Source organism: Curcuma longa, unplaced genomic scaffold, assembly GCF_044706935.1.
Source record: "Curcuma longa cultivar G26 ecotype Majalengka, Jawa Barat unplaced genomic scaffold, ITB_CL_G26_1.1 contig_11566, whole genome shotgun sequence".
Lineage (NCBI taxonomy): Eukaryota > Viridiplantae > Streptophyta > Magnoliopsida > Zingiberales > Zingiberaceae > Curcuma > Curcuma longa.
In genome coordinates this window covers 103,177-129,730 of record NW_027428906.1, presented here as the reverse complement: position 1 = coordinate 129,730, position 26,554 = coordinate 103,177, and the positions used below count along the sequence as shown (strand labels likewise).

At 36.8% G+C, this 26,554-nt stretch overlaps 6 protein-coding genes across 7 annotated transcripts; 3 read left to right on the top strand and 3 right to left on the bottom strand.

Annotated features, from left to right (window-relative positions):
* Positions 1-100: 100 nt before the first annotated feature.
* LOC141815869 (ribonuclease 2) lies at positions 101-4,154 on the top strand. Its single transcript, XM_074703734.1, is given in 10 exon segments — positions 101-143; positions 146-266; positions 503-531; positions 1,378-1,451; positions 1,666-1,767; positions 1,879-1,882; positions 2,750-2,841; positions 2,943-3,104; positions 3,803-3,899; positions 4,028-4,154. Coding segments are annotated over 10 exon segments (786 nt in total). The 3' UTR covers positions 4,090-4,154.
* Positions 4,155-4,524: 370 nt separating this feature from the next.
* LOC141815870 (large ribosomal subunit protein uL18-like) lies at positions 4,525-8,062 on the bottom strand. Its single transcript, XM_074703735.1, has 9 exons — positions 7,968-8,062; positions 7,158-7,227; positions 6,989-7,080; positions 6,757-6,883; positions 6,609-6,688; positions 6,411-6,527; positions 5,619-5,753; positions 4,944-5,113; positions 4,525-4,848 (listed from the first exon to the last, which is right to left on the bottom strand). The coding sequence occupies exons 1-9, from the start codon at positions 7,968-7,970 to the stop codon at positions 4,737-4,739; spliced, it is 906 nt and encodes a 301-aa protein (XP_074559836.1). The 5' UTR covers positions 7,971-8,062; the 3' UTR covers positions 4,525-4,736.
* A 502-nt stretch (positions 8,063-8,564) lies between these two features.
* LOC141815872 (tryptophan--tRNA ligase, cytoplasmic-like) lies at positions 8,565-14,655 on the bottom strand. The gene is made up of 12 exons (XM_074703738.1): positions 14,390-14,655; positions 14,196-14,315; positions 13,481-13,666; positions 12,583-12,634; positions 12,388-12,453; positions 12,188-12,274; positions 11,869-11,961; positions 11,294-11,374; positions 10,378-10,449; positions 9,650-9,718; positions 9,311-9,421; positions 8,565-8,757 (listed from the first exon to the last, which is right to left on the bottom strand). Exons 1-12 carry the CDS (start codon positions 14,599-14,601, stop codon positions 8,707-8,709), a joined length of 1,200 nt encoding a protein of 399 aa, XP_074559839.1. The 5' UTR covers positions 14,602-14,655; the 3' UTR covers positions 8,565-8,706.
* An 801-nt stretch (positions 14,656-15,456) lies between these two features.
* Positions 15,457-19,287, bottom strand: LOC141815875 (uncharacterized). Of its 2 annotated transcripts, none has more exons than XM_074703742.1 (8): positions 19,181-19,287; positions 18,791-18,903; positions 17,876-17,919; positions 17,725-17,807; positions 17,434-17,542; positions 16,562-16,575; positions 15,773-15,874; positions 15,457-15,645 (listed from the first exon to the last, which is right to left on the bottom strand). In XM_074703742.1, the coding sequence occupies exons 1-8, from the start codon at positions 19,223-19,225 to the stop codon at positions 15,511-15,513; spliced, it is 645 nt and encodes a 214-aa protein (XP_074559843.1). In that variant the 5' UTR covers positions 19,226-19,287; the 3' UTR covers positions 15,457-15,510. The 2 variants fall into 2 exon arrangements, with proteins under 2 accessions (XP_074559843.1, XP_074559844.1); XM_074703743.1 differs by having other exon boundaries at positions 15,457-15,640.
* A 304-nt stretch (positions 19,288-19,591) lies between these two features.
* On the top strand, positions 19,592-22,767 carry LOC141815864 (uncharacterized). Its single transcript, XM_074703729.1, has 4 exons — positions 19,592-19,814; positions 20,258-20,766; positions 21,390-22,286; positions 22,352-22,767. The coding sequence occupies exons 1-4, from the start codon at positions 19,635-19,637 to the stop codon at positions 22,632-22,634; spliced, it is 1,869 nt and encodes a 622-aa protein (XP_074559830.1). The 5' UTR covers positions 19,592-19,634; the 3' UTR covers positions 22,635-22,767.
* A 1,374-nt stretch (positions 22,768-24,141) lies between these two features.
* On the top strand, positions 24,142-25,259 carry LOC141815866 (uncharacterized). Its single transcript, XM_074703731.1, has 2 exons — positions 24,142-24,655; positions 24,840-25,259. Exons 1-2 carry the CDS (start codon positions 24,142-24,144, stop codon positions 24,917-24,919), a joined length of 594 nt encoding a protein of 197 aa, XP_074559832.1. The 3' UTR covers positions 24,920-25,259.
* The last annotated feature ends 1,295 nt before the right edge of the window (positions 25,260-26,554 follow it).

Below are 26,554 nucleotides of genomic sequence, written 5' to 3'. Positions count from 1 at the left end.
ACCTTTCGCTGATCCAATAAAGGGAGGTTCTCGTGCCGTGTCGTCGTCGCTTCTATTTTAGGCTCCCCGTCCGGCGAAGGAAGGAAGGAAGGAGCTAGCGATGGCGAGTCTCTTGAGGTCTCTCGCATCGGTCTTTCTCCTCGCTGTGTTCACGGTATCGAGGCGACGGGGCAACGGGAGTTCGATTACTTCTTGCTGTCGCTGCTGTGGCCGGGCACCAGCTGCGCGGCCACCCGCCATTGCTGCTCCGCCAACGCCTGCTGCCGGTAATCCGTCGATGCTATTTTCTGTCCGTTCATCGATTTCTGATCCTTTCCCCCCGAGATTTCTATTTCAAGTAACGCCTGTTATATGTTGGTTGCTTTAGGGCTTCTTTGTGAGTTTAATGATGTGGTTTTCGAATTCGTATTCTGTCAAAATTTCTATTATCTTTGTTTTTTTTATCTGTTCTGTCATTCCTAGAGTAAAGTTGTCCTGATTGTATCTCTATTGGTTTTTGCAGGTCAAATCCTTTGCCGGAGTTCACAATCCGTAAGTCTATCCTATTTTTTGAAATCCTCTTGAATATTTCGTCCATTTCTCTGCTCATTTTTTGTTATATATATATATGAACAATGAAGTTATCCCGACTCATCGACCTTCAATGTCATTTACATGTGGTAAAAATTCTCAGGAAATTCAATAGGTCAATATTTGAAAAATGTTGCAACAATAAAATGAACCTTCTCTAATACTACAAATGTATTTGAAAGATGTAAAAATTATGAGACTATGGAAATAGGTGCGAACATACTAACACAGTAATAACACAATTATAGGTAGAATCGCACTGAAATAGGTAAAGTTTTTACGTTGTTGTAATAATTTTACAATTGTTAACACCCAAAATATTTTTAGCTGGCATCGGATGGCATAACGTTGATCATATGTTGAGTTGTTCTGAAATCAAATTGTTGCCATTCATTTACTTGATTCATATATAATGCATTTGCTGATATGCAAATTCCTTATGCTGATATTTTAAAAATGTGCACCTCTTACCTCTCCTTTTCGTGGGTGCTTGTGCCTTGGCCTTACTCCTCTTTGCTTTCTAATTTCTTCTAGCATCTTTAAAGGCAATGTGTTTGACCAAATTGTTCTAGCCAGAGATGACATAGTTTGAACTAGGTTGGAACCAACCTGCCTAGCTGTCTTAGCTTGAACAAATATTAGGTTGGCTCACTGCCACCTGATTCTTTTTCCTCATGTAAATCTACATGCAAGTAAATTTTATTTAGAAAACTTAAGAAACATAATAAATTGTTGTCGTATTTTTAGCAAGCTTTTTTTTCAGTCTGGTGTAATTTAGCTGGTATGAATTTTGTACCTTTATGGCAGATGGACTGTGGGTAGACTACAATGATGGAACATGGCCAGCATGCTGTAGTCACTCTAATTTTGACATAAAGAAGGTTTGTATATCCAAAATTGTTAAAATAATACAACCAAAACTATCTTACTTGACTTGGAAGTAGCAATGGACATAATGTCATTTCCTTTTCTCCCTTTACAAGATTACAACACTATTTCCAAGTCTTGAAAAGTATTGGCCCAATTCAAAATAATCTTACTTGACTTGGAAGTAACAATGGACATAATGGCATTTCCTTTTCTCCTTTTACACAGATTACATCACTATTGCCAACTCTTGAAAATTATTGGCCAACCTTATCCTGCAGTTCTTCATCTCTTTGCTTTGGTGGAAAAGGGTTGTTTTGGGCACATGAGGTAGCAACTTTCTGGAATTAATAATTATTGTTGTTTTTTTCTAGTTTGCATAACTTATCTCCTTTTCTTTTCTTTTTTCTTGCATGTGAATTGATGTTTGGATGTGCGCAGTGGGGTAAGATTCTTGTTTGTTTACTTGCAAATTTATGAATAAGGTGTTTCTTTGTTCTCACTGCTCATATATCAACCAACCTACTTCGTGGGAAAGAGTGTCTATTGTTTTTCAGAGAAAACATTAGTTTTGTTCTACATTTAATTTCCATCATCAGTCTAGTGGTTTACTCTCAGCTTTGGTGCTTAAGTCATTAGATTGGACTGTGGTAATTTGGAACTTTGTAGGGCCTAATATTATGTTATATTTTCTTAAGCTCTTTTTCCTATTGAACAATAGTGGTTTAACTACTACAGCTATTCATATCTCACTATGCTCGCATGTGGTGGTGCCAGGTAACAGACATTACAACGATAACATATGGATAGTTGGGAAAAATGTTTCACCTAATGAAGTTTTCCTACCAACGTGAAGAGTGCCTTTGGTTTAGATTAAAAGATGGTGGTGGCTATTGTAGTAAATATTTTCTGATTCTGTTTAGTATAACTAATCTTGACTTTTTTTGTTGCGCCATTTTGGAATTAGCATACTGTGAAATATCTTGAACTAAATGGACTGTATCACCTAAAATTAGAACAGCAATGACATAGTTTACAATTAGAATGGATCATAATTTAATGACTAGATACAAGGTTGTATACTAGTACTATCTCAAACCATAATGTGGTACCAAGGTTTGCCATCTAATGTGAACATTCAAGTGAATTACTGAATGAAACAAGCATAACCTAAAAGAGTGTTGCATGTTTTGGCTTCTAATCATGTTCATCTTCATCTGAATATTTCTATACCATGATACAGTTTCTATTCCCAAAACGTTACCATATTTTTGATGATTTTTTATTCTCGATATTCACTGATTTCCTGCAGAAAAACATGGGACTTGTTCCTCCCCAATAATACAAGATGAATATAGCTACTTCTCCAAAGCCTTAGATCTGTACTTCAAATACAACATGACGGTAAGCACATTGAATGTGATTTGGTGCATTATTGGGCTTCTCATGCAGTAATGTTATCCTAGAATTTTAAGCTTTATATGTTAAGGATTTTATCATTCTAGGAAGTTCTGACTAGTGCTGGTATTCTGGCAACGAACGACGAAAAATATCCATTGAAAGACCTTGTGGCAATCATTACAAGGGCCTTTGGTGCAACACCACAGCTAGTTTGCAGGCATGGTGCACTTGACGAACTTAGATTGTGCTTTTACAAAGATTTCAAGGTCAGTTCGGCATTTATGCATCTCTGTCTGGTGTTACTCTACAACATATCACTTGATTCTGAATATTTTGTTTTGTTTCCATGGTTATATATTCTAGACTTAGATGCTAACAGCATTTTATTCTATTTCCATGGTCAAGTTAAGCTGACTGCACAGTGCACATCGATAAATCATGACTATGATCTATGTGAGTCCCAAATATGTAGGGCCAAGTTAGACATATTATTCCTTCACTGCATCACTACCAATCATGATTTAAAATATTGTTCCAAATTGGGTTTTCAATTCCCCGTCGAAACAATATGGTATTGGTGCCATTCTGAGTATACTGACCTGTGATGCCAAAACCAAGGAGGAAGAGAAGCAAGAAAAAGAGAAGACGAAGGAAATGTGTCTATATCAGATCCCTCACGGAAGTCTTGTCGCGAAAGAAGTGGTCATTTGTTGAAGCTTCATTCAAGTTGCTCGTCAAAGCTACATTGATGAAGCCTAGCCATTCACCACCAGTCGATTGACGCAAAGCAATTTTAAAACCAGGCTACCAATTTTAAGATATCTTAGATCTTTAGTTATGTTAACCAGTTCAGAGTTTTCATTGATCTCCTCTACTCACACACTTCACGATTCAATTTATACGAACTATAGAAACTATTGATCATATGTACATATATATATTGTTTCGTTTCTTCATTTCTCAGCCAAGAGACTGTGTTGATGGTGCTGACGTTCTGATTGGCACGGCGAACAAACAAAACAACTGTCCTAAATACGTCAGCCTACCAACATATACTCCTGGTAAGTTTCCTCAATGCTATTAAATCAATTAACCTTTTTCTTTGTTAAATTTGCCAACTAGAAATGCAGCTGCTGCAGCAGTTCTTGTGCTTATTCTCACTTCTTTTTTGGGGGGAGTTCAATTTCAGGGCTTATGGATTTCAACGAGTCAATTGGCCTGGCCACATACAACCCCCTAAGTGCAGCTTGAATGAGAATATGAACTTGATGTGCAACAAAGAAAAAGTATAGAAAAGTTTTTTTTTTCCTTCCTCATGCACCAAAGTATTTGGTTCAACGCAAAGTTAATGCAAATGTAGAATGTCACATCAAATATAAAAACAACATAATTTGTGAATTTGATGATGGATTTAATTTTTTTTGAATGAAAGATAAATTATATATCATCGAAATAGACAACCTTTATTATGTTTAATAAAGTTATAATTACAATTGTTATAAAAAACATTATAATGCATCGATGTCTTAAAACCTGTAATTAAATGTGGGCTACCCAACGAATTAAAATAACTCAGAAAGAGAGAAAAAAAACAGTCATAATCCCTTAAAAGACTAAGAACGTATCTCGACCGAGAGACTAAGCACAATGCCAAAGAAAACAAAAACACAAACGCATAAATTAATTTCACGTTGAACATCTTCAATCGCATCAGCAAATTTGGTGGTATTCATGAACGAACCGTACTAAGACTTAAGAAAAGTTAGTTGTTTGAAACTCAGTGCAACTTCACTAATTACTTAGCAAAAAGAGGGGCAAAAAGGAGCACAGGGAATAGAATTCAGCAAAACAAAACTGCTGGTTCAACAAGTTTATCATGCTGGCATGCGACCATGTGTTCACTCGTCATCTTCATCATCATCCAGGTCACCGGCAGATACATTAAGGGCATTCAACCGTTCAATGAGCTTTGCCTTCCTTTCCTCATAGGTGAGCTTCTTCAAATTATATCTGCAGGCCACAGTTTACCGCATCAGAACATCATAAGCTTGTGAGTTATTATCATGATTCTAGCAGCTGAATATTAATTTTCTTTATGGATCTACCTCTTGTGCTCCATAGGTGGTTGCTTTGCAGATTGCACAGGTGTTGGGTCAGCTCGAATGGCAGCATGAACTTTCTTGTACAGTTCTTCCATGTTATCCGGTTCGATCCCTCCTTTGATGTATTCGCTGAAGTGGGATTGGTACTTTTCAGGTTCGTCCTCACTTAGAATCTGAAAAGAACACAGTTCAACAGAGTCAATTGAATTATTTCCGTCTTCACTAAATCTATTCGATGGCACAAAATTCTCCAAAGAATACATATACTCTTCCTTCAATTCAAGTCTCTAAATATATGTTGTAAATGAGTAAAGTGGACTGAGAAAATCAATTGAACTAAGATAATCAAACAATAATAGCTTCCTCTCATATCAATGGCAATTGTACTAGTCATGCAGATTGGTCTAGTCAGCTCTGTCAAACAGGCAAATTGAGCCTAGCAAACCACTGGACTAAAAGACTGGTAGAGTGCGGAGTGGAGAATCTATTGGGCCTACTAAATTCATGCTGAGAGATCCGTGTAACTTTCTACAAACAAAATATAGTTTAGTTATTCAATGTTTAATTCAACCTATGAAATTGCAATTTGCAAGCATGCATTAAACTGTACAAGCACATAACCTGATAATACAAATGAAACAACTAAAAAAAATTTGAGAAAAGTAAAAAGAATTCAACCCTCATGTAGGATGCAACATGACCACCGAAGATATATTTCCTATGAACCTCTGCATCGAGTTGCTTTTCATCTTTTTTAAAACCAGCAAACCTCTTCTCACTGTGAGGAATATCAAGGCCACCATCCAATGCTCCCTACATCCAATTGTCTTCCATTAATCCAATATGCAAAGATTCAAATTCAAGAATAAAGAAACTATATATGTGAGTCTATATAATAAGTTTCAGAACCAAATGTACAAAATAGCAGGTAGAAGTATCACAATTTTTCTACTGAAAATAATCAATGCGAGAATAATTCTAACCAGCAATTTTGAAGGTCAGAGAGAAATCTCGACATAAATTTCATAAGCAATATCCAAATAATGACAACTAAGTCAAGATAATTCCCAATAGAATTGCAAACACTACATCTCGGTCTCTTTCCCTGTTCTACTACAGCCAACGCTTTGGAATAACAGTGCAGCACGACTGAAATCTGAAATTGAAGAGACATTCATTTAACCCTACTAAATGCTAGTGCATTTTCAGACAAAAAACTCCCATTTTAAACAATTCTCATAATGGAATATGTAATCTCAATGTTTACCAACATTGAGCATAAGAATTCCCTTTATCAAGTTCATGAACAATAGCAATATTATTTGTTGGGGGTTCATGAGATCAAAACTAGAATTAGTAACTTAGAAACCCATGAATTATGGAGACAAGGAAATTTAGAAAACAGAACCCTCAAAGACAATACAAAAAACAGTAACACTAATAAAGTATAACTCAGAAAGCACACTATACCTTGAGAGCGCCAAACACTCGGTTGCCAGTTGTAGTCCTCACAAGACCAACATCAAGAAAGGCACGGAAAGGCCTCCTGCTCTCAGTGGGTTCTACAGAAAAGTCTTCTCCAGTAGCCTATCCAAGAGATTAACACAAGTTGTTCAAGTCTGTAGGTAAATACTAGTAAGAAATTACACAAAAGGATAAAATGTATACCTCCACATTCCCCTCATATTCTTTGTCCAACTCAAGCTTCTTTAACACTCGTCGAGCCAAAAGAAGTCCAGTGCAATAGGCTATATAACAGCAACTTTGGCTTTTTAATAACTAGAACATCTATTAAGAAAGATGAGTGAGTGGTTACCTGCGGCATAGTTAGTTAAACCAACTTCAAGTCCATAATGCGGGAGTTCATGAGAATAAGCAGATGCCAGAACCAGATCACCAGCAATGCTTGCAGATGTGATTTGTGCAATGATGTCCTTGTTGGTCTATCAATTATCTCATTAAGTACCCACCATAATTGCTACCGGTAAATTATAAACCAGGAAAAATGAAAGAAACAAGTATGAGAGTAGAAGCAATTTCCAGGATACAAATCTAACTACAAATCGGTATTTGGGAGTATTGTATTTGTTCTTGTCCTGGTTAATCAACCTGATGCGTGCACGATAATCAGTCCTCCCCTCTGTAAAATAAGAAAGATACATGTTAACCAAACAGAAGCATCCAAACAAGCAAATAATTCTAATATAAATGTAGTACGTCTCCTTCTCTTGAACTTGACTTGAAACCGTTTGGAGTAAGCCTTTGTCTTCTGGGCTTTAACAAAGGCCTGAAAAATGGATAACATCGATGAACTGACTAATATAAACACATCATATGAATTCGGTATAATAAAGAAGGATTGGATGCCCCAAAACTCAGGCAGTTGACATAAAATATAACATCAACGAGGATTTGAAAAGGAAATACATAAAATCCAATTATATGGTACTTTCATCCATTACTGGAAAGAGAGTGATTAATTACCGATTTCTCAATAAAGCACATTAACAATCAGAAGAATGAACATATAGACATGTAAAGACGATCACAACAACCAAGAAATAAAGAGGGAAAGGGTGTCTCTGAGATCCATGGATCATTTAGTATGTCCTACAAACTTTAGCGCACTATAATTTAATAACGAGAAGATCAAAATGAACTTCGATTTGCATAAAGAAATAAAATATACATTAATAGCCGCATATGAAATTTGCTAACAAGTCAAAGAACAAAGGACGCCAGACACCGCTTCCAAACCTGTATGATCGGAACAAATAGCAAATCTAAGCACAGAGAAACGTAACAAAATGCACACCAACTAGCGGCAAAATGAATATTTCTAACGAGTCAACGAACAAACAACGCCTGATTCCCATACCAAAATTGTAGGATCTCAACAAATAGCGAATCTAACCAACGAACAGACAGATTGGACGACGATATTAAACCTAACAGAACAACACTCAATCGCGCATGATAATATCAAACTAGTAAAACCACTAGAAGTGGAGTCGGGGAGCATCTCACCATTTGTCGGGATCTCTTCTGCTGCTATCCCGGCTACCGGCTAGCGACGACGAAGCGGCGAAGGGTTTATAAAGGGATCCTCTCCGGGAAAACGGTTACTCGGCGACCGAGATGAAAAAAAAACCCTAAAGCGCATCAAGCCAATGGCCAAATCGGACGGCGACCGAGATCAATCAGAGAAGGTTCAAACAGGTCAAATTGAACCGAACCGGTTGACTCGGTTTTGCTCTCGGACCCACGATCTGTAGAAAGAAGGGAGCGAGGCAATGGGTGTGTTAAATAAATTTTATTTTAATATTTTAAAACAGCATTTGATATATTTTTACGCGGTGACAAATAGAATTGTAAATTTGAAAATAATAAAATGTCCCAATGCACAAGAGTGACGATGTACGTGCATCTAAAGAATATACCAATTTTTTTTTAAAAAAACTTAAATATTCTTTATTATTTAAGAAGCACTAGAATTTTTATTCTTTTCCCGCATTGATTTTTTTTTTTTTTAAGCAAAAGTGTGCCAGAATTAAGAGATCGCATTTCTACTCTAGACTTAAATTATTTCCATAAGAATGAACTTATATTCGACAGAACTGGCATGAATGAAATGATCTGATCGATTCAAACACTAGAAGTTCTAGCAATAAACACTTGCATTTCATAAATTGGATAATTGTTAGTTCAAGGAACGAAATGCAATTTAATGTCAGCTGTTGGTGAAAATTCGTCTCACAAAGCCTTTCTAGCTGAACATATAGGGAAGAGGTCTCACAGCCATGAAGGCATCAACTACCTGCCACACACAATATAACAATTAAAGGAGAAAAAAAAGACTAAGGTTATGCTTTAACAGTAGCTTGCTCAAACAAAATGGAATTGTTCTTCTTCCTATATTTAAAAAGAAGCTAACTGCACCTGAGTTTCTATGGTAATTCTAAAACTGCTGGATATCAAGGAGAAATAAAATTTGAGTTTCTGTTCACTGATTTGTGTATGTCTGGGTAAAAGAATTCATTTGGCTCCAAATGGGATTAGGAATAGATTAAAATGAGTTCTTGTTTGGTTACAACAACAAAATGGCATAACTAGAGGAATGATAACCTTAATAAGCAATCTTATATTAGATAAAAGCGGAAGGATGTTTTTCACTATTGAAGATCCACTTAGATGAAATAAGATCTCATTCCTTGAAATGGAGTCAAATTGTCCATCCAAACATCTAAATTGAGTCATTAAAATAATAAACCATTCATATTCCGTTGCACCCTACCAAATGAGCCCAGGGTCTGATCTTAATGTAGAGTATCCTTTGATCAAGGAAACTAAATATGAAAACAATTCCTCACCTCATCAGTAACCAATGCCCGTGCCTTGCAATGCCTCTCTACCATTTCAGACAGAACCTCTATGAGACACTTTTTTACTTCACCAGTTAACATTCGTCCAGCTCCATATTCCTGAGATAAAAAAATAAATCATGAAATGTGTTCTTCAGTGAAATAAAAGAAATAGTTGCCCCCAAGCAAGGCATATAAGATCACAATCATTTCCTCATCCCATGCATGCTAATCTTGCACAGGCACAAATAACACAATGGATGGCAAACTTAACGGGTGAACGTAATCATCGCAAGCACGAGTAAAGAAAGCAAGGTTCAAGGTTCAGGGTAAGATGTCGAGAAGAACCTTCTTTATGTGATCCAGTTTGGCATCATCTTCAAGAAAGAAACTCAGGTACTTGACAGGAATATCAACCTGGTAAAAACACAGCCATAGAACCATTTCACAAATGAACAGACTTCAGATATTCCGAAATAATTGAATTGCTTTTATGGGCATCACCTAGATTTGCAACTTAAAAATCTTCCATTACGGGTAAAAAAAAAAACTTGTTAGTTTTGGATTATCACTCGCAAAGATAGGTACCCCATTAGAGATGTGTGCTTACTTGGCTCCCCACAAAATCAATGATCCCTCAAAAGAATGCTGAATGTTGAGTACATTTTATTTTAAGATTTCTTGTGTTTCTCAATACTCAATCAGTGCTTAGAAAAGGGCAATTGATTGGTAGGTATGAGAATTATGAACAGCAAATGTGATTTAGGCCCCAATTTGGTAACTGGGAATACATAGTGGAATAGGTACTAATGATTCTTGTCCTGGCTTTCTGCTCTACAAATTGTGAAGGTACAGGGGAATTCATGAGGAACGTATGATAATAGACTGCATGATTTTTAAAAAAAGAAGAAAAAAAAAAGGTAAAGGCATCTAGACCAATAAGCTTGGTAGTGGAGTGCCAAACTCCTGATGTTGCATACCCAACTAAAAAGGTCATTTACCATATATTTCCAATTCCAAATTGTCATATTCTAATCCTTTTCATCTATTCACTCTTTATAATTCAGGAGACATACCTCCAGGTTTGCTCCATATTTCCTGTGGTTCTCTATTGAGTCTTGGCCACCAGAGAATGCATACCTGTTAACCTGTAAGTGAATCAGCTTAATATGAGAATACAGTCCAGTTTCAAGTTTCACTAAGTCCATGTTCACTAAAGGGAAGAAAACATCTAGAGAAACATCGAGTGTAGGTAAAATAGCTCATAGGAAAAGAATAGAAAAATATTTCCCAGTTTGTATCTAGGATGGAAGGAAAGAAGTAGAATTTCACTTCTTGTAGAGAAGAAGAGGAAGGAATACTTGAGTTTAAAAAAAAATAATTGTTACAAATATTTTCTAAAATAAACAGATTTGAAAAAATATATATATTAATAATTTGAATTTTTGTCAAATTTGAGCTTTATTGCATGTGAAGAGCACTTTTTTGGTCGGAAGCAAATGTAGACCAAACAAGAGAAAGATTTCCCCACCCGTTTACTTCCCTCCCTAATTTCCACTGAACAAAATGGAGTGAACGGGCAATTGAGAAATATCATGTTGGCAAAGGATTGAATTCAACCAGGAAGCTAACCAAAGCCTATGTTGTCTCAGCAAAACAACCCTAAGCCAATTGAAAATACAGCAACAAGATTAGCTTTATTGGGTTTTATTAATTAAAGAATTATGTGTATATATAATGACATGAAGAACAACACTAAAGCCATATAATCTATTAGCTATTTATATAAACCAGCATAATCATAGATACAGAACAATTCAGGAGGAAGCAAAACCAATAAAATCGTAACTATAAAGACAAGGTGATGTTTATATAAAGCAACTATCCAGTTGCATAAATATGAAGGTAAACTCGATTAGCACCATTAGCAAGCAGAGAAACAATTGGCAAGCTAGAATTAATAAAGCAGTTTATTGGAATTAGCATACAAACCTTGTTTTTTATGTCTTTAGATGAATCTGTCACATATATAGCAGAATTTGGATCACTAGCAGACATCTTTCCTGTCTCACCCTTCAAGCATACAGCAGTATATAGAAAAAGACATTTGTATTAGGTGATTGTATATGGAAGCATCACGCTCAATACTTCGAAGAGTAAGTGCATGGATAAAGATATAAATAATAGTGAAAATAGGCATGAATTGGGGCTGTCTCAATACAACAATCAGTTTTTTTTTTTTTGCATGTATACTAGTTTCTTCTTTAATCATCAAATGGATGACTAGAATGAACATATTTATTTAATGTCCTTATCATGTTGCATCTAGTTATCTCGACAGGAAGAAACAATTGTGTCTAAGATATTGAAGGTTCCATCCCAAGTCAAAGGACATTAACCTCATGGGCATTAAAGGTAAAAAATCCCTTAAATACAACATAGAACTATTAGACTTTATCAAAACCAAATGGAACATTTTACAACAAACAAAAGGTAGACAAAAAATTTTAATTTTAATTTAGACTAAATTTGCCTAGTGGTTAATATTAGTCAACTGTTAAATATACCTGAAGAGCCGGGAAGAATGATGACTCAATTAATGCAGGTTTTTGATAGCCTATTCTAGGAGCAACATCTCGTGTCATTCTGAAGTAAGGATCCTACAAGTTCACAAAGAAACAAGCAAGATTGTCACTACTAAAAGTAGATAACACTTTAGACATGCAAAATTTGTGAGACAAGAAAAAATGAAAGCATGACATGATTCTTGACTGAAAACCAAAACTGTTATCAAGGGTATCCAGTGGAGATCAACATTACCAGGTTAGCCTTTATTGAGGCTACCAATTGACTTCTACCAAATAATAGAAATAAAGAAACAATCACCTGGTCAATGGCACATGGTATCAAACAACGAAGATTGTCATTGCCTGAGAAGAGATGTGGAAATGAACTAGGGAATGATGGAACAGCCTGCAAGAAACAGATAATAGAATTATGATGATTCAAGTACATCAACTTTGCTTGAAGTTTCATATTGAGCAAAAGGAAATTTATATTGAAAGTGGAAGGTATTGAGGAAGAACCTGAACAGTTGGAAAACTTATTTTACCAATGTGATCCTCATTCGTGAAACCAAATATCCCCACGACCTAAATTTATAAAACATGATAGAGTGTAATAAGTATTTGCATGTATGTGGATGATCATTTCCCTATGAAGATAGAATAACATGCATACGGAGAGTAATGTATCTCTAAAGAACAAAAAAGTATGATCACCTTATTAAAGGTGACACATTTTGCAACTTTGACCATATTCTCATAGAAGGCACTGCATACACATCTCCAATCGTTAGAATTCCATAGTAGAACATACTAAATTGTTAGTTACAACTATAAGGTTGGATATTTGAATTCTTACTCTACAATAATAAAACCAAATGCATCCATAATATTCATATTAAGTACTGTTTATTGGTCTCATCTTTCTAAACCAGCAGCTTGAATTTAGTCAACTCAAAATGAAAGTCATTAACAGGTTCTCTATGGAGTCTCAGGAATGTCAAATGAGACTGTTTGTAAACTATTTACCTGAATTGTTAGTCATGAATATCTTTAGTTCATCAAGTTCTACTAACATAAGGAGAAAGTTTCAATGCATCATCTTTGCAAGATGAAAAATGAGAGAGAGAGAGAGAGAGAGAATGAAGCTGCTCCTGAGCATAGTCCGCTTTCTCTCTTCTCACACTACCACTTTGAAACTTTTCAAGAATCCTTTCCTGAGACCGGAAAAAAAAACACCACAAGGCTAAATTTCTACTCAACTAGTTCATTTAACTAAGCCATTTCATGATTACCTTACAAACTAAATTAATAAGGTCTTATCCATCTTTGATTTAGAGAAAAACATAAAGATGCCTCAATGAACAAGAACCCAGAAAGCCAATATCAGGAAAGACTTAATCTAGATATACAAGTGGATATGCTCATTATATACACATAACATAAAACAGAAAAAAAAAAGTTAATGTGAAAAATATATATTATGAAGAAAGCTCAAGAATGCAAGCAGAAGTGCAAACTTTGCATACATTTGATATAGTTGCATGCAAGTCCTTGTTCATATTTAGACTGCATCATGTCAGTTCAAGATGCAAGTCATAAGGAAAAACTTTACCCTCCAACATAGTTGAAATCTGAGAAAATGAAGGTTCTTGTTATGTCAAATCCACATGCAATTATATCTTTTGCATTCTCACGAGCAAGCCTTTTACTCTCTTCCACAGTTAAATTCTTCCACATGCACTTCTCATCATCAGTTAGCTGTATTACAAGAGGAACTTTGAAAGCATCCTGCAAGTATCTAACATAGCAGTAATTTAAGACAAACCCAAGATCATGAATTTTGAAGCTGACTAAATTTAACATAGCTAAACTACATGAACCCAATGTAAACTCACAAACTCAAAAACAATTTACAGGTATATGTAAGTTATATGCTCTTAAAGCAAAATCCTGGCATACTACATAAGGTCATAACATTTGTGATATCATAGTTATTTGACGTTTAAAATTCCATAAAATGAGTTTTCTTTTTCTTTGGTTAAAGGGAGTGAGTTTTCTTTAGGACCTCCTAAACCTATCAAGTATTATTTCAATTTTAATGTTGTTTTTGATAAAATTACATATCATACACCAGTCTTAGTTTACTTGAACTCATCAGGTGCAAAAGCGAAAAAGGAAGTAAAACCATGAATTTTCTCACACGGATAATTTCCGGCTGAAACAGAGTTTGATATCGTTTAAAGGGAATCATCAAAACACCTAACTAGTGAACATACTCTATCAGATCATAAATGAAGGGAGATGAGACATCTCCCTGCGAAACCTACTTGGTGAACATGAAGGGAACCAAATGTCCCAAATGCAACGCCTCAGAAGAGGGACCTCTCCCAGTGTAGAGGAAGAACTTCTCGCCTCTCTCATACACATCAAGTATCTCATTAAAATCCCTGCAAAAACCAATCTTTCTTTGATCCCGATAGCCAACGAAAAGCTTGACAAAGGCTCGTCAAAAGAGTAAAACCGATGGGCGAAGAAGACTCCGCGGCGGAGGAAGACGTGGGCAGGGCGACCGGTGAGCCGCTCGACGCGCTGCACAAGCGATTCTTCCAGCCTCTGGCACCCGAACTTCTCGATCAACTTGTCATAGTCGATCTTCCCGCCATCCTTCGCCGTCACCTCCCACGGGTTCACAACCTGCTCGTCATCTCTGCCCGTCGTCGACTCTTCCGCCATGACAGACTTCCACAGAGAGAAGCGAACGAGATCAGGGTTCCAACGGGAGAGGACAAGCCGAGGACCGGTTCATAGACCGATATGGAACGCCAACAACAAATAAGCGTACATCTCAATTACCCATACCCACTTTACACTCTAGTTGTTATTGGATGTAATTTGTGGAATCGCTTTTCACTGGTGGAAGAGTTTCGGGCTTTTTTTTTTTATTTCTTTGATTTTTTTTAAACAAATTGTAAGCCCTAAAAGTAAAATCTGACCGAACCCAACTTATATATGCCCACCCATCAGCTGCAACAGCTGCCTCCCATCTATTTGAAGAAATGCCACACACACACCCCTTCCTCATGTCTGACCACTTTCACGCCTTCTCTTGGACGAATGCCAACCATTTATTCCTTCACAATTAATTCTCCAACTGGACATCGAGCTGTTGTTCTTCATCCAGTTGATGACCACCAAAATAAAGTTGCGGACAATCACACACACACCCCTTCCTCATGTCTGACCACTTTCACGCCTTCTCTTGGACGACATGCCAACCATTTATTCCTTCACAATCTTTAGTTCTGCAACTCTTCATCGAGCTGTTGTTCTTCACCCAGTTTCGTTTAATGGTGGTTCAGGGGACTTGCTTGATGTTACTTGTCACAGTGGCTTTTCTCACCGTCATTTAGTCGAGCAGTTGGAAGGCAGACGCAGCGAGGCCTGGGCGCTGGCCAAGGCTACGTTGTGATGGCGTGGTTGCCGTCTGGGCCAAGCCCCAAAGGCCCCGGGCATGCTACACGCTGGAGCATAAAGATTTTGCTGGACAAGAATATAGAGAAAATAGAGGAAATGTAAAATCATATTGCATTGTGTTTTATAAAAATAATTCAGTTACTTGAACAGGGTTCAAGTGAGAATAAATCAAATTTGGGCTGTTTTTGTTTCTTGAAACTGTAAAGTTGCATCAAATCCAAAGTCGTTTCCTGGTTGGAATTTTGATTCAAGCTCCTCAAAGCTCTGTTCAACTCTCAGATCTTTTGTGACTTTCAAACTTTTCTGCAACAAAAGCATAAGAAAAAAAAACATTAAGCTGTAGCCAAAAATACTTAATTAACGACCTTTGGAATGCTGACGAAATTACTCCAAATAGTGTGATAAGTAAAATATCAAGCTGTGAGTATACCTTTTCAACAAATTCAGCAACAGTTGTGTTGATCAATTTCTTGATAGACTGTTTGTTAACTTTTGAAGGGCCGATGATGTGCAAGAGAACATCTTTTGGTATCTACAATGAAAGAGTAGAAGTTAAATTGAACCATATATCATCAGAAAATACACAATGGTATGAAAGAAGTAGCAGTATCTTAAGAATTTGAGAAGTTTACTGGCATTCATCAGTTTAAATATCTCGAGTAAGCTTATCGGATCAACTTTAAAATATCACTGTAGCAGCACAACAAATCCTTTGTTCTCTTCCCCATGTCAAGGGATTGATTCCAATGTAGACCAAAAACAAATCTTTGTTGTATGAGACTAGTGTTTCAGAGTATGATAAATACAGAATTTCTTCCTTCCAAGTTTGAAAAACCACAGGGGAATATCTATGATTTGATTTATTCTATGACCAGAAAACTTAAATTATAGACATCTATAACACTGAACACTATGGCAATGTTGAATTTACCAGGAGTGGCTAATTTAGAAGCTCACTAAGAACATAAAATGAGTTGGCACCAGAAGCCATTTATAGCGAAGGGGAAAACCAATCTAATTCAAAAGAAAAAGGGAATTGCAAACCAATCTAATTCAACTGTGAAAACCAAAGCCGCCAGGGAATGACGTGAAAACCATACAAAAAAAAAAAGCAAAAGACATCCTATATACAGAAGAGAAGCTATTAATTTTTTCATCTCAGATTACTCCAATAGAATCTTGCATCAATGAAAAAGATAAAAAGTTATAACTAACTTACATCAGGAGTCTTCCCTAATAGTTTGAAGCATTTTCCCCAGGAGCAATGAACAATGAGAATCAAGAGGAATACAAGTCAGTGATGTTGTTAACTTGATCATTAGGCAAAAAGCAATTGAAATAAAGCATGAGACAAAAGGAAATGTGTGCTAAGATTAAAAGGAAAATAAGTTTTTATTTTGTCTTGCATTTTCATTATTGAATCAAAGTAGGTAAGAAAGTCAAAAATATGACAAAGCATTTTGCATTGAATATTATTATTCAATAGTTAAATGAACTTCTAGTTGCAATACTTAAAAAGGGATTATGGACATGAAGAGATAGAAGCATCTAAATGTGTTATAATATAAACATCTCAGGATATTAAAATGTTCATAACAATTCTACTCTTAAACAAAAATGCCAAACAAATGTGAATATAAAGCATTTAAATCTACCAGAAATAGATATAGATGTGGTGTTAATGAAAGAAGAGAGTAAAATGTGATGTCCATGAAGGTTGGAGGTTATTCTGACTATGCTAAACAAATAAAAATATCCAAGGTAAAACTGCCACAGTCATTATGACCCAACAATCCTTATAAATTCAATGATCAACAAGGTGGGTAAGTGCATATTAAACATGCCAGTAGAGGCAAAATGGCAAAAGAGAAAGGATTTTTGTAATAACTGTGTTATGAACACCAATTAAAAATAAAATAAAATTCATTGACTAGGGTACAATGAAGGGGATAAAATAGAGAAGCATTCACCAGTGCAGAACTAACAAGTGCAGAAAATGATTTCTATTGATATAAAGTGAATCAAGATTAGAGAATAGCTCAAATATTGATATAAAATGAACAATTAAAAATTTTGTAATGGAATATTAACCTCCTTTCACTCTCCGAAAACCAGGAATTGGTTGTGCAGCAGCAACTAACTTTGAGAAAACATTATCAAAAATAGCCTGAGTTCTAGCACCAGATGCATCAACTCTGATCTGCTTCCAAAGTCACATCATTTTATTCTGAGTTTGTATGCTCCAACAATTAGCTCAACCATGATAAGCAAATGAAAAATTAAATATGACACTCAAATAATTTGGAAACAATATAAATCCATAAAAGAAGCAATTTCACCAAAAAAAGGTGCACATAGGAAATAAAAGACCATGAACTTAACCTTTATCTCTCGGTCACCAATGTTTGTAGTTATAACAGTGAAGTCCTCAAATGTAGCCAATGATTCACCAATATTACCTAAATCTGCATTCCTATTTTATAATAGATGTCACAACAAATTGGATAGTGGGTAAGGTACAGTAGATTAACACCTGAGGATATTGCTAGTATTGCATTGGGAATTCTGCAGCTAATCCTGCACAAATAATGTTTAACTGATAACACAAAGTAAGGAATATAAAACTAGGGCTTCTTCATAAAATGGCACAATGCAGAAGCATTAAGGAAGGATGACACATGAAAGCAAGAGACAATTGTAGTTTTTTTCAGAAGTTGCAGCTGGAATAGGAAGGTCTTCAAAAAAATTGGAAGTGGTACAAGCATAAAATACCATCCTTATGTGTGTATATCTAATATGAGCATGGTGCCGATTCAACCAAGTCTAAATTTTGGTTTGAAAATAATGGCCAGGGATTGACTCAGCATGTCAATGGAAATGGGGCGCATAACAGGCTGCCTCAGCTAGCACAGGCCAATTCACTAGGGAGCCAACAAGTGTCCATGGGTTAGCATGTGCCATTTTGAACCTATAAATATCAACACTCATAGACTGAGAGAGTTTACACTATTGGACTAGAGAACTACCACCAAAATGTTCTATTCTTCTTTTCTTCCACCAAAAATTGTTATTGAAATCTGGCGAGGAAACCTCAAGCAGCTTGACCAATCTCATCTGGAAATTAAAATAAATTCTAGTTTCCTTTGACTTGAATTTCATTATAAATCTGTCTCAAGTGGGTCCTTCATTGTTAGGATATATCTACTAGCAATCAGATAATTATCTTTGCTTCCAGCGATTGTTTAAGATACTTGTAGATGCAACTGACGAAACAAATAATCTGAAATCATGTAATAAAATTATTCATCCTACCATAAAAAAGAGACAGACAGCACCCTAAAACCAAGCATGCAGATTACGAGTACACAAATAAAATAAAAACAAAAAAGATAAAAAGTAATATCGAAAATGAAAAAGGCCAAACAAGTAGTTCACAGAATGCATATACCTTCTAAAATTTTCTGAAGCAACACGTTTCAGACTAACTGAAGCACATATTCTGATTCTCGGTGAAGTCAATAATCTAGAACAGAAAACCTTTCTCTGCTTTTGAAGAATTATCTACAGAGACAAATTAACAGCCACAAACTGATGTTAAACACCAAGCAAGTATATGTCGGGGACACAACTGCTTTGAGCACAGATCGTCAACAAGCACTTAAACAGACAAAAAAAATCACTCGCACGCGTACAATTTCTTCATTCTCATCTGGAAGTTGGATGATTTCCGCTTTAACAACCAACAAACGATACCAACAGAAGTATAGAATGTACAAGGGAGAAATGGATGCAGCAAACAAGCAGATAGAAGAGGTGCAACTTCGAAAGCGTTCGTCACCTGAGGATTGTGCTCAATGAAGAGGGTTTGAACAGCTAACTCCATTTCGATCTTTTCTTCTTCCTCCTCCGGAAACCAAAGCTCAAACCCTATCAGCTATCGCTCTTATGGAGTTCCGCTGGAGTCGTTTAAGGGCGCAACGTGGCGGCTCCTTTTTTTTTCTGGTTATTTATAATTTCTTAAAATAAAATAAATGTTACGACGCAAGATCGAACCACGTGACCTTAATTTTTGGACTTTATAAATTTAAAAGTAAAAAATATCAGGACCTAAGTGAAAAATTGGAAAACTTTATTACAAGGTTTTATATATTTACTTAAACCACCTCCGAAATCCAAATATTCAACATTTTTCCCTTTCCGGGTCCTAATTTGCCCAGAAGAGGAGCCGGTGTTTTACTGGATCCCAGAATCAATTGGATTCGCCGATTTGGGGCGAAGAGGGTGGCGCCGCCATGTCGGGTCGCTTGCTGAGGCGAGTCCTGAAGGAGCAGGATGAGAAGACGCTTGCCTTCCCCGATCCTTACCCCGAAGCCAGCACTGTTGACGATGAGGATGAGGATGAGGATGAGCAATCCAATTCCACGGCTGTGAGAGGCAGACTCATAAATCCCTTCGATCTCCTCGACGGCGAGGTTGGCTGTCGCTAACCTCTAATTCTAGGGCATTCTTCTTTAGTGTTTTTATTATTTTTTTCCTTTTGGTTAAAGATAGGAATTGACTGCTGTTTTAGTTTCTCTTCTTAATTCATTTAGTTGAATTTGATTGTTTGCGTGCGATTCGCAAGGGAAAATTGGAATTTTTTTTCTTCTCTATACTGCATGTTATGACTTGTGTGCATTAAAAAAATCTAAGAACTCAAGCCATTTAATGCTGTACAGTGATTGGAACGACTCTAGCTGCTTTAGTTGGCTTCATTTATCTAGACGTTCTCTCTGTTGCAGTTGTTTCAGTTTTTAGTTTCATATCTTCTCCCTTTTGTTTGATTGCCACTGTAACTTATCTTCTTTGTGAAGTTTTAATTGATACTGTTTTCTCTACCGAAATTCAGCAATTGTTAATGAAATTTTATTTTCAGGAGGATGATCAACTTCAAGACCAGTCGCATGATACTACTGTAAAAGAAACTGCAGACAGGAAACCTGCTGGGACTGTTCCGTCTTCTAATCAGAAATCAAAGAAAAAGAAGAAAAAGAGCAAACAGAGCTCAAAAGCAGAAGAGTCGATCGATTCCATTCTAGAAGAGCTTTCGATCAATACAAAAGCATCTGGCAATAATAGTTTGCGTGAAAATGCCAATGAAGTTCACTATAGTGGCAAGAAGAATGGTGTGCCTTCGATCTTGGTAGTTGATCCAAAATTTCTAAAAGCTGAGAATGAGCTGCGAAAAATATTTGGTTCTAAAGTGGTCAACTCTTTTGAGAACCAACGCAGTGTTGGCAGTTCAAGACAAGTACATGGTGGAAGACGTGCCAGCTATAATTTCAGGAAGACATTTCTTGCTACTCCATCAGGACATTGGCCTCGATGGGATAATTCCTTAACTATGGAGTACCTAGAGACAAAGGATGGGGTGCAATATTTTAGGTACTCTTTTGTTATCCACCTCTTAGATAACTAAATGTGCCTTCATAGCTCATGGATTTTCATGTGTCCTTGTTAAGGTTTTCAGTTAAATTATTATAATGATTTGTATATTCCAATATTAGATTCGCAAAATTGTTTCATGCATTATCTTCTTTTTATTTATTTTAGATCATTGCATATAAAAAAACATTAGGGACTTGCATTGCATATGTCCGTCTCTACCCATGTCAATGAATACATCATTTAGGTAGGCATCCTATGTCCTTAAGAAACAGAAACTTATTGTCATATTTATGTGAATTCATTCATTACATGAATGAGACTCTCTCTCTCTCTCTATATATATATATAGTGAAATGTTATCCTGCACATCCATCCGTGAGCACCTAGTGTTAATTTATTTTTTTCAATTTTCACTTTCTTTAGGTTAAACCCTAAGGCTGTAATGGGGAAATTATTAGGGTTATTTTCTCTATGTAGTTCCCTCCCCTCAGGTTGATCCATGTACAATTGAGCTATGATTTATTTACAATTTGGTTCTCAATACATAGTTTTAGAACTTTTTATGTGGAACTGTGTGAATCGTTTATGTTAAACCTTCCTACGATGTTTTTGTGATTCAGGTATGTGCACTCCCCATCTTATAAATTTGCACAAGAAGCATTTGAAATGGCAAAAGCTGCAAATGACATAAATGCAATTGGCGCTGTCTTGGCACACAATGCCTATCATGTAGATGCTCTATTAACCTTTGCTGAGTTGTTCAAGTATTCTGGAGAACATCAGACGTCTGCTGAGACAATTGAAAAGTGCTTATATGCATTAGAGTGTGCTTGGCATCCACTCTTTACTCCCCTGCAGGCTAATTGCCACTTGAAATATAACCATGATACAAACAAACCATTATTTTTAACCCTTTTCAGCCACATGAGGAACATGGACAGACGTGGATGTCATCGGTCAGCTTTAGAGGTTTGCAAACTTCTACTTTCACTAGATTCTGATGACCCGAAGGGAGCACTATTTTGTATTGATTACTTCTCCATTAGAGCACAAGAGTACCGATGGTTGGAACAGTTTGTTGAGGAGTATAGATGCGACAACTCATTGTGGTTGTTCCCTAATTTCTCATATGCTCTTGCTGTAGCTCGTCTCCATCTTGAGCATGAGGACGAAGCTAGTGGTGATAAAGCCACATCTACCGATCTTATGAAACAGGCGTTGATGCTTCATCCTTTGGTGCTTCAGAAACTAGTAGCCAAGGCACCCATGAAGGAGGCAGTATGGACTCAAATACTCAAACACCCCTTTTTTGGTTCAGCAAAAGCAGGAAGCCCCTCACTTGAGCACCTGATCAATATATATGTTGAAAGGAGTTATATTTTGTGGAGGTTCCCGGAACTGCAAAAACTATTGAAGGATGCAGCTTTTCTAGTGATCGAATCACTTAAAGAAAATAGTAGTGAGGCCAGGGACTGGGATTGTGTAAGGAAGGAAGCTTTCTCCTCTGAAAAGAACGAGTAAGTTTTGCACTTGCAGTGTACTTTTTTCTAAGTTTCTATTTGACCTTCTCATCATATGACAGGTATTCACATCTAATGGTATCCGATTTCTCCGATGTGATTCCGACAATCCCCCCTGAAGAAATACGAGACTTCATGGTTGGCCCTCCACAGATGCATCAGATCCAAGATGCCGAAAGAGAGGCTATCCCTGTGCGTGTCCGTGCTGCTCCTCGTGAGGTCGTTGGCCGCAATGCTGCAATCGTCTTCCTCGAGTCGCTGTTACCTTGGGCTGACTATGGAGTCGACAGAAACAGAGAACCACATGACCATGACCAAAATGACCACGGCCAAGATCAACAGTAGATCAGTTTGGTGGCCAGTGATCTCATCTTCCTTTTTTTCCTTTGTTTTGTGTCCCGAAAGGAGTTTCCCCCCTTTTTCTATGCTTCAAATGCTTTAATTTTATATACCTGCCTTTTACTTTTGTTTGCATGCATCTTGTGGATCTCGACCATGCTTCAGCTATCCAATCCTTTGAGTCGAATTAATTTAGAGGTGAGGTCTCATAAAAAAATTTTATCGACTATTAAGGTAAATCCGAAGATGAAGATGGTGATCTAGTCTAACAGTCATCTTGGATCCATCATCTTGAATTGGTAAAGATAAGCTCAATATCTTCTAAATATCTTTTAATCACTTGAAATGAATTTTGGTTTCGATCAATTTGCTCACGAAAAGAAACAACATAGCATTAAAATCCATGTGAAATTATGAATGATCCTACAAAAAATATCTACTAGATTTTGTGCCATACAACTATGTTGACCAAATAATAATAACTTAATTCACGTGAATCATGCATTAATTATCAAAGAAGAGTGCTTTCGTATCTCATAATTAAAATAATCACATGCCTCTTAATTAACAATAAGCAACCTAAATGGGCATAAATATGCTTTTAATTAATATATTTTAAGTGCTCGTATAAGTTGGCACGTAACTATCAATCTAGAATCGAATTTGTTCCATGGGATTATTCAGAAATTTTATCAATAATTTATGGCACTTATGTGTTCACACCTGCAAAACAATAATTTTAATTATCATTGACTCAGGAACTTGCTGCTTCAATGCCCATTGACTTTGCATTATAAGTCAACTTTATACGGACATCTCATGGTTGCTGTCCCGCCACGTGTGCACACGTGGGAAATGCCGATAATATTGAACTTGTTGTGGGTCCTAACTCCTCAGAATTTCACTTATCCGCCTACTTGCCACGTCAGCGACGCCACAGTCCGCGCCGCAGGGTCGCGGTCCAGGATCATCACGCGGCCGCGAGATGCCGACGTGATCCACACGCCACGCGTCTGGATCCTTCTGGCGCAAACGAGTTCCTTCCCCGACACGCGACGCAGGTGCCAAAGTTTAGTACGTCGTTACCCAAATCGTCTACGGTTGCGGCACCCGCACTGCTGGCCAATGGATGAGAGGGTACGAGGGTATCGAAGTGGAAGCAAGTAAGATAAATAATTGATCGTGTTAATTTTGTGGTCTAAACGACAGCTCATGCCATCTGTCCATCTGGCAAATTATCATTTTGCTCCTCAAAATTTACTTTCTTCTTAAAGATCGATTTGACGTAGTTTGTTTAGAACCGTGTCTAATTAAATGATCATATGGCAATTTAAAACTACATGATATTAAAATTATTAATATTTTAAAATTAATATATGTTATTTAATTTTATTATTTTATGTATTTTCATCATGTTAGTTTGACCGCAAATAGTTAAATGTTAGGGGGCAAAGTTAAAGTTTAGCTAACATGGACAGGCACACGGAAACCTTTCCATTAAAAGGGCCCATAAATGTTCGTGGCAGCACAAGAGAGAGACGAGATGGCGATTAGAGAGAAGGGAAGCGACTGCTTTGAAGCGGACTTCTCCAAGGAGAGGCGAGAAGAGGAGGAGCCGAAGGTGGTGGCAGTGGAGGAGGAGGAGGAGGAGGTGATCCTGTGGAGAGGAAGATGGGTAGAAGAGTCGTGGCCGCGGAAGAGCGGCGAGGTGATGCTGGAAGGGTACGTCGACGCGGAGGACGGTGGAGAGGAGGGAAAGGAAGGTGTCGGGAGGACGAAAAGCCTGACGGGTGAGGATCTGGAAGATCTCAAAGGTTGCCTCGACCTAGGGTTCGGGTTCAGCTACGAGGAGATTCCAGATCTCTGCAGCACGCTCCCAGCGCTGGAGCTTTGCTACTCGATGAGCCAGAGATTCTTCGACGAGAAGCAGAAAGGGTCGCTTGATCGCGCTTCTTCGGGTGAATCAGTCGATCTGTGCCCGACGCCGCCGTCGCCTCCGATCGCCAACTGGAAGATCTCTTGCCCAGGTAAAATGAAATTTGTTTAAAAGAGCTTATTTTATCGTCGTATGGGGACCGTAGAAAATCGACCAAAATTTTAATTTTTTTTGTGCGATTTGCGAACTATAACTCCTACAGAAAAGCTGTCATCTAACAATTTGAGTTACAATTGTGCATTATCTGATTCTTCTTTCCCTTGTGTTGTCGCCAGGAGATGATCCGGAGGAAGTTAAAGCACGGCTGAAGTATTGGGCCCAAGCTGTGGCTTGCACAATCAAATTATGCAATTAAAGATTGCATTTTGAGTTCTTACGGTGATTGAAACCATGCCCCGATTGATTGGTCAATTGAATACTACGCTTGATGCTATGGTTATGAGAGGAGCGAACTCACCACGGAAATACGCGACACTGCAAACTGAGGCATCAAAGAAGGGGACATGAAGGCTAAAAGAATTAAATGCTGAACATTGACGTCCTGATGTATTGGATCAGACGAACAAATTATAATAGTACAGACTTTTAAAGATAGGATATTTGTTTGTTTGTTTTGTATGGAATGTTAGATTGTCAATATTGATTGATCGATGTAACAAGACATGGAAATAATACTAGAAGTTGATTCAGTTAAAGTGTTCGTTCATCCATGTTGTAGAAATGATACTGATGGATTGGATAACTGGTGTCTTGACTTCTGGATGAGGTGACCTTGCAATTTGTCATTTCTATATCTGTCTTGCTACTTCACCATGTAAAATTACTTGTGAAATGCAGTGGCTTGTTTGGCTATCAGAATGGTTTGCTCAATATCCAGCATAACTCACTGCCCCATTGATTCTCCAGGTATTTATCACTCAATTAATGGCTTTGATGTCCTTGTTCTCTTATGTTAGTCGAAATGCTAATATAGTGCATGGACTTCATTGTTCATATGCTGCTGTTTATTGCAAGTAGCTGTTTGCATCTTTGTTTTCTTTTATCACACAAGATTGATGCTTCAACGTGTGTGTAGCAGTGCAATGAGCTAAGACAAGTAAGATTGTTTGAGAATTTACTTTGACTGTGTTTAATAGGAACTCCTTGATGTGGAGATTCATTGAGTGACTAGTCCATTCAATCCAATGCATGCGCTTGCACTCTCATCATGTATGCATTTGCTAACTTGAGAATACTTGTACTGATTATTATGGAGCTGACTAGCCGAGATTTGTACTCAAAAGAGAGTTTTTGTTTCAGATTTGCTTATATTTATTTCTTAATTCAGCATTGTTGCAAGAAGAGTTTACAACAGACGTCGGATTGAGAGTGGTTTGATCTCCCTTCCAAAAACATCACAAAATGGAACAAATTTCCCAACAAATTAAACAGCTTTGAATTTCTTCTGAAAATTCCCTTGTGCTATGCATATACAGCTGATAATTAGCTGGGGTGCTTTGTATCCTTTTGATCCTGATACTCTCCTGGTTTCTGATTACGATATCTTTTCTTTATTCTTCCTTTTCATTATCTTGTTCATGTTCATGTTTTTGGAACAAGTTCCATTAGGCTGCCCAACATGCACTGTTTTGCTTGAAAATAAATTTTAATAGATAATAACAAAGAATTATTAATAATTAATCCCTAAATATATAGAGAGCAATCTTACACTACTCACTCATCTATAGGTAACTCATGAACATCTACTGTTAAAATTATTAAATTCTCATTTTATTTACATGAGAATTGAAAATCTAAAATTCTAAATCATAAATCTTAAAAAATTATAAATTAAAAATGTTGAGTCAATTTGTCAATAATAAAGTACTATATATATATATATAATTAAAAATCTCAAAATGACAATTTAATAATGTTTCTTCAAAAATTTTAAAACTTAGTAATTTTTTTGTTAAAATATCAATGGTTAATATAAATATTTTTTAATTTA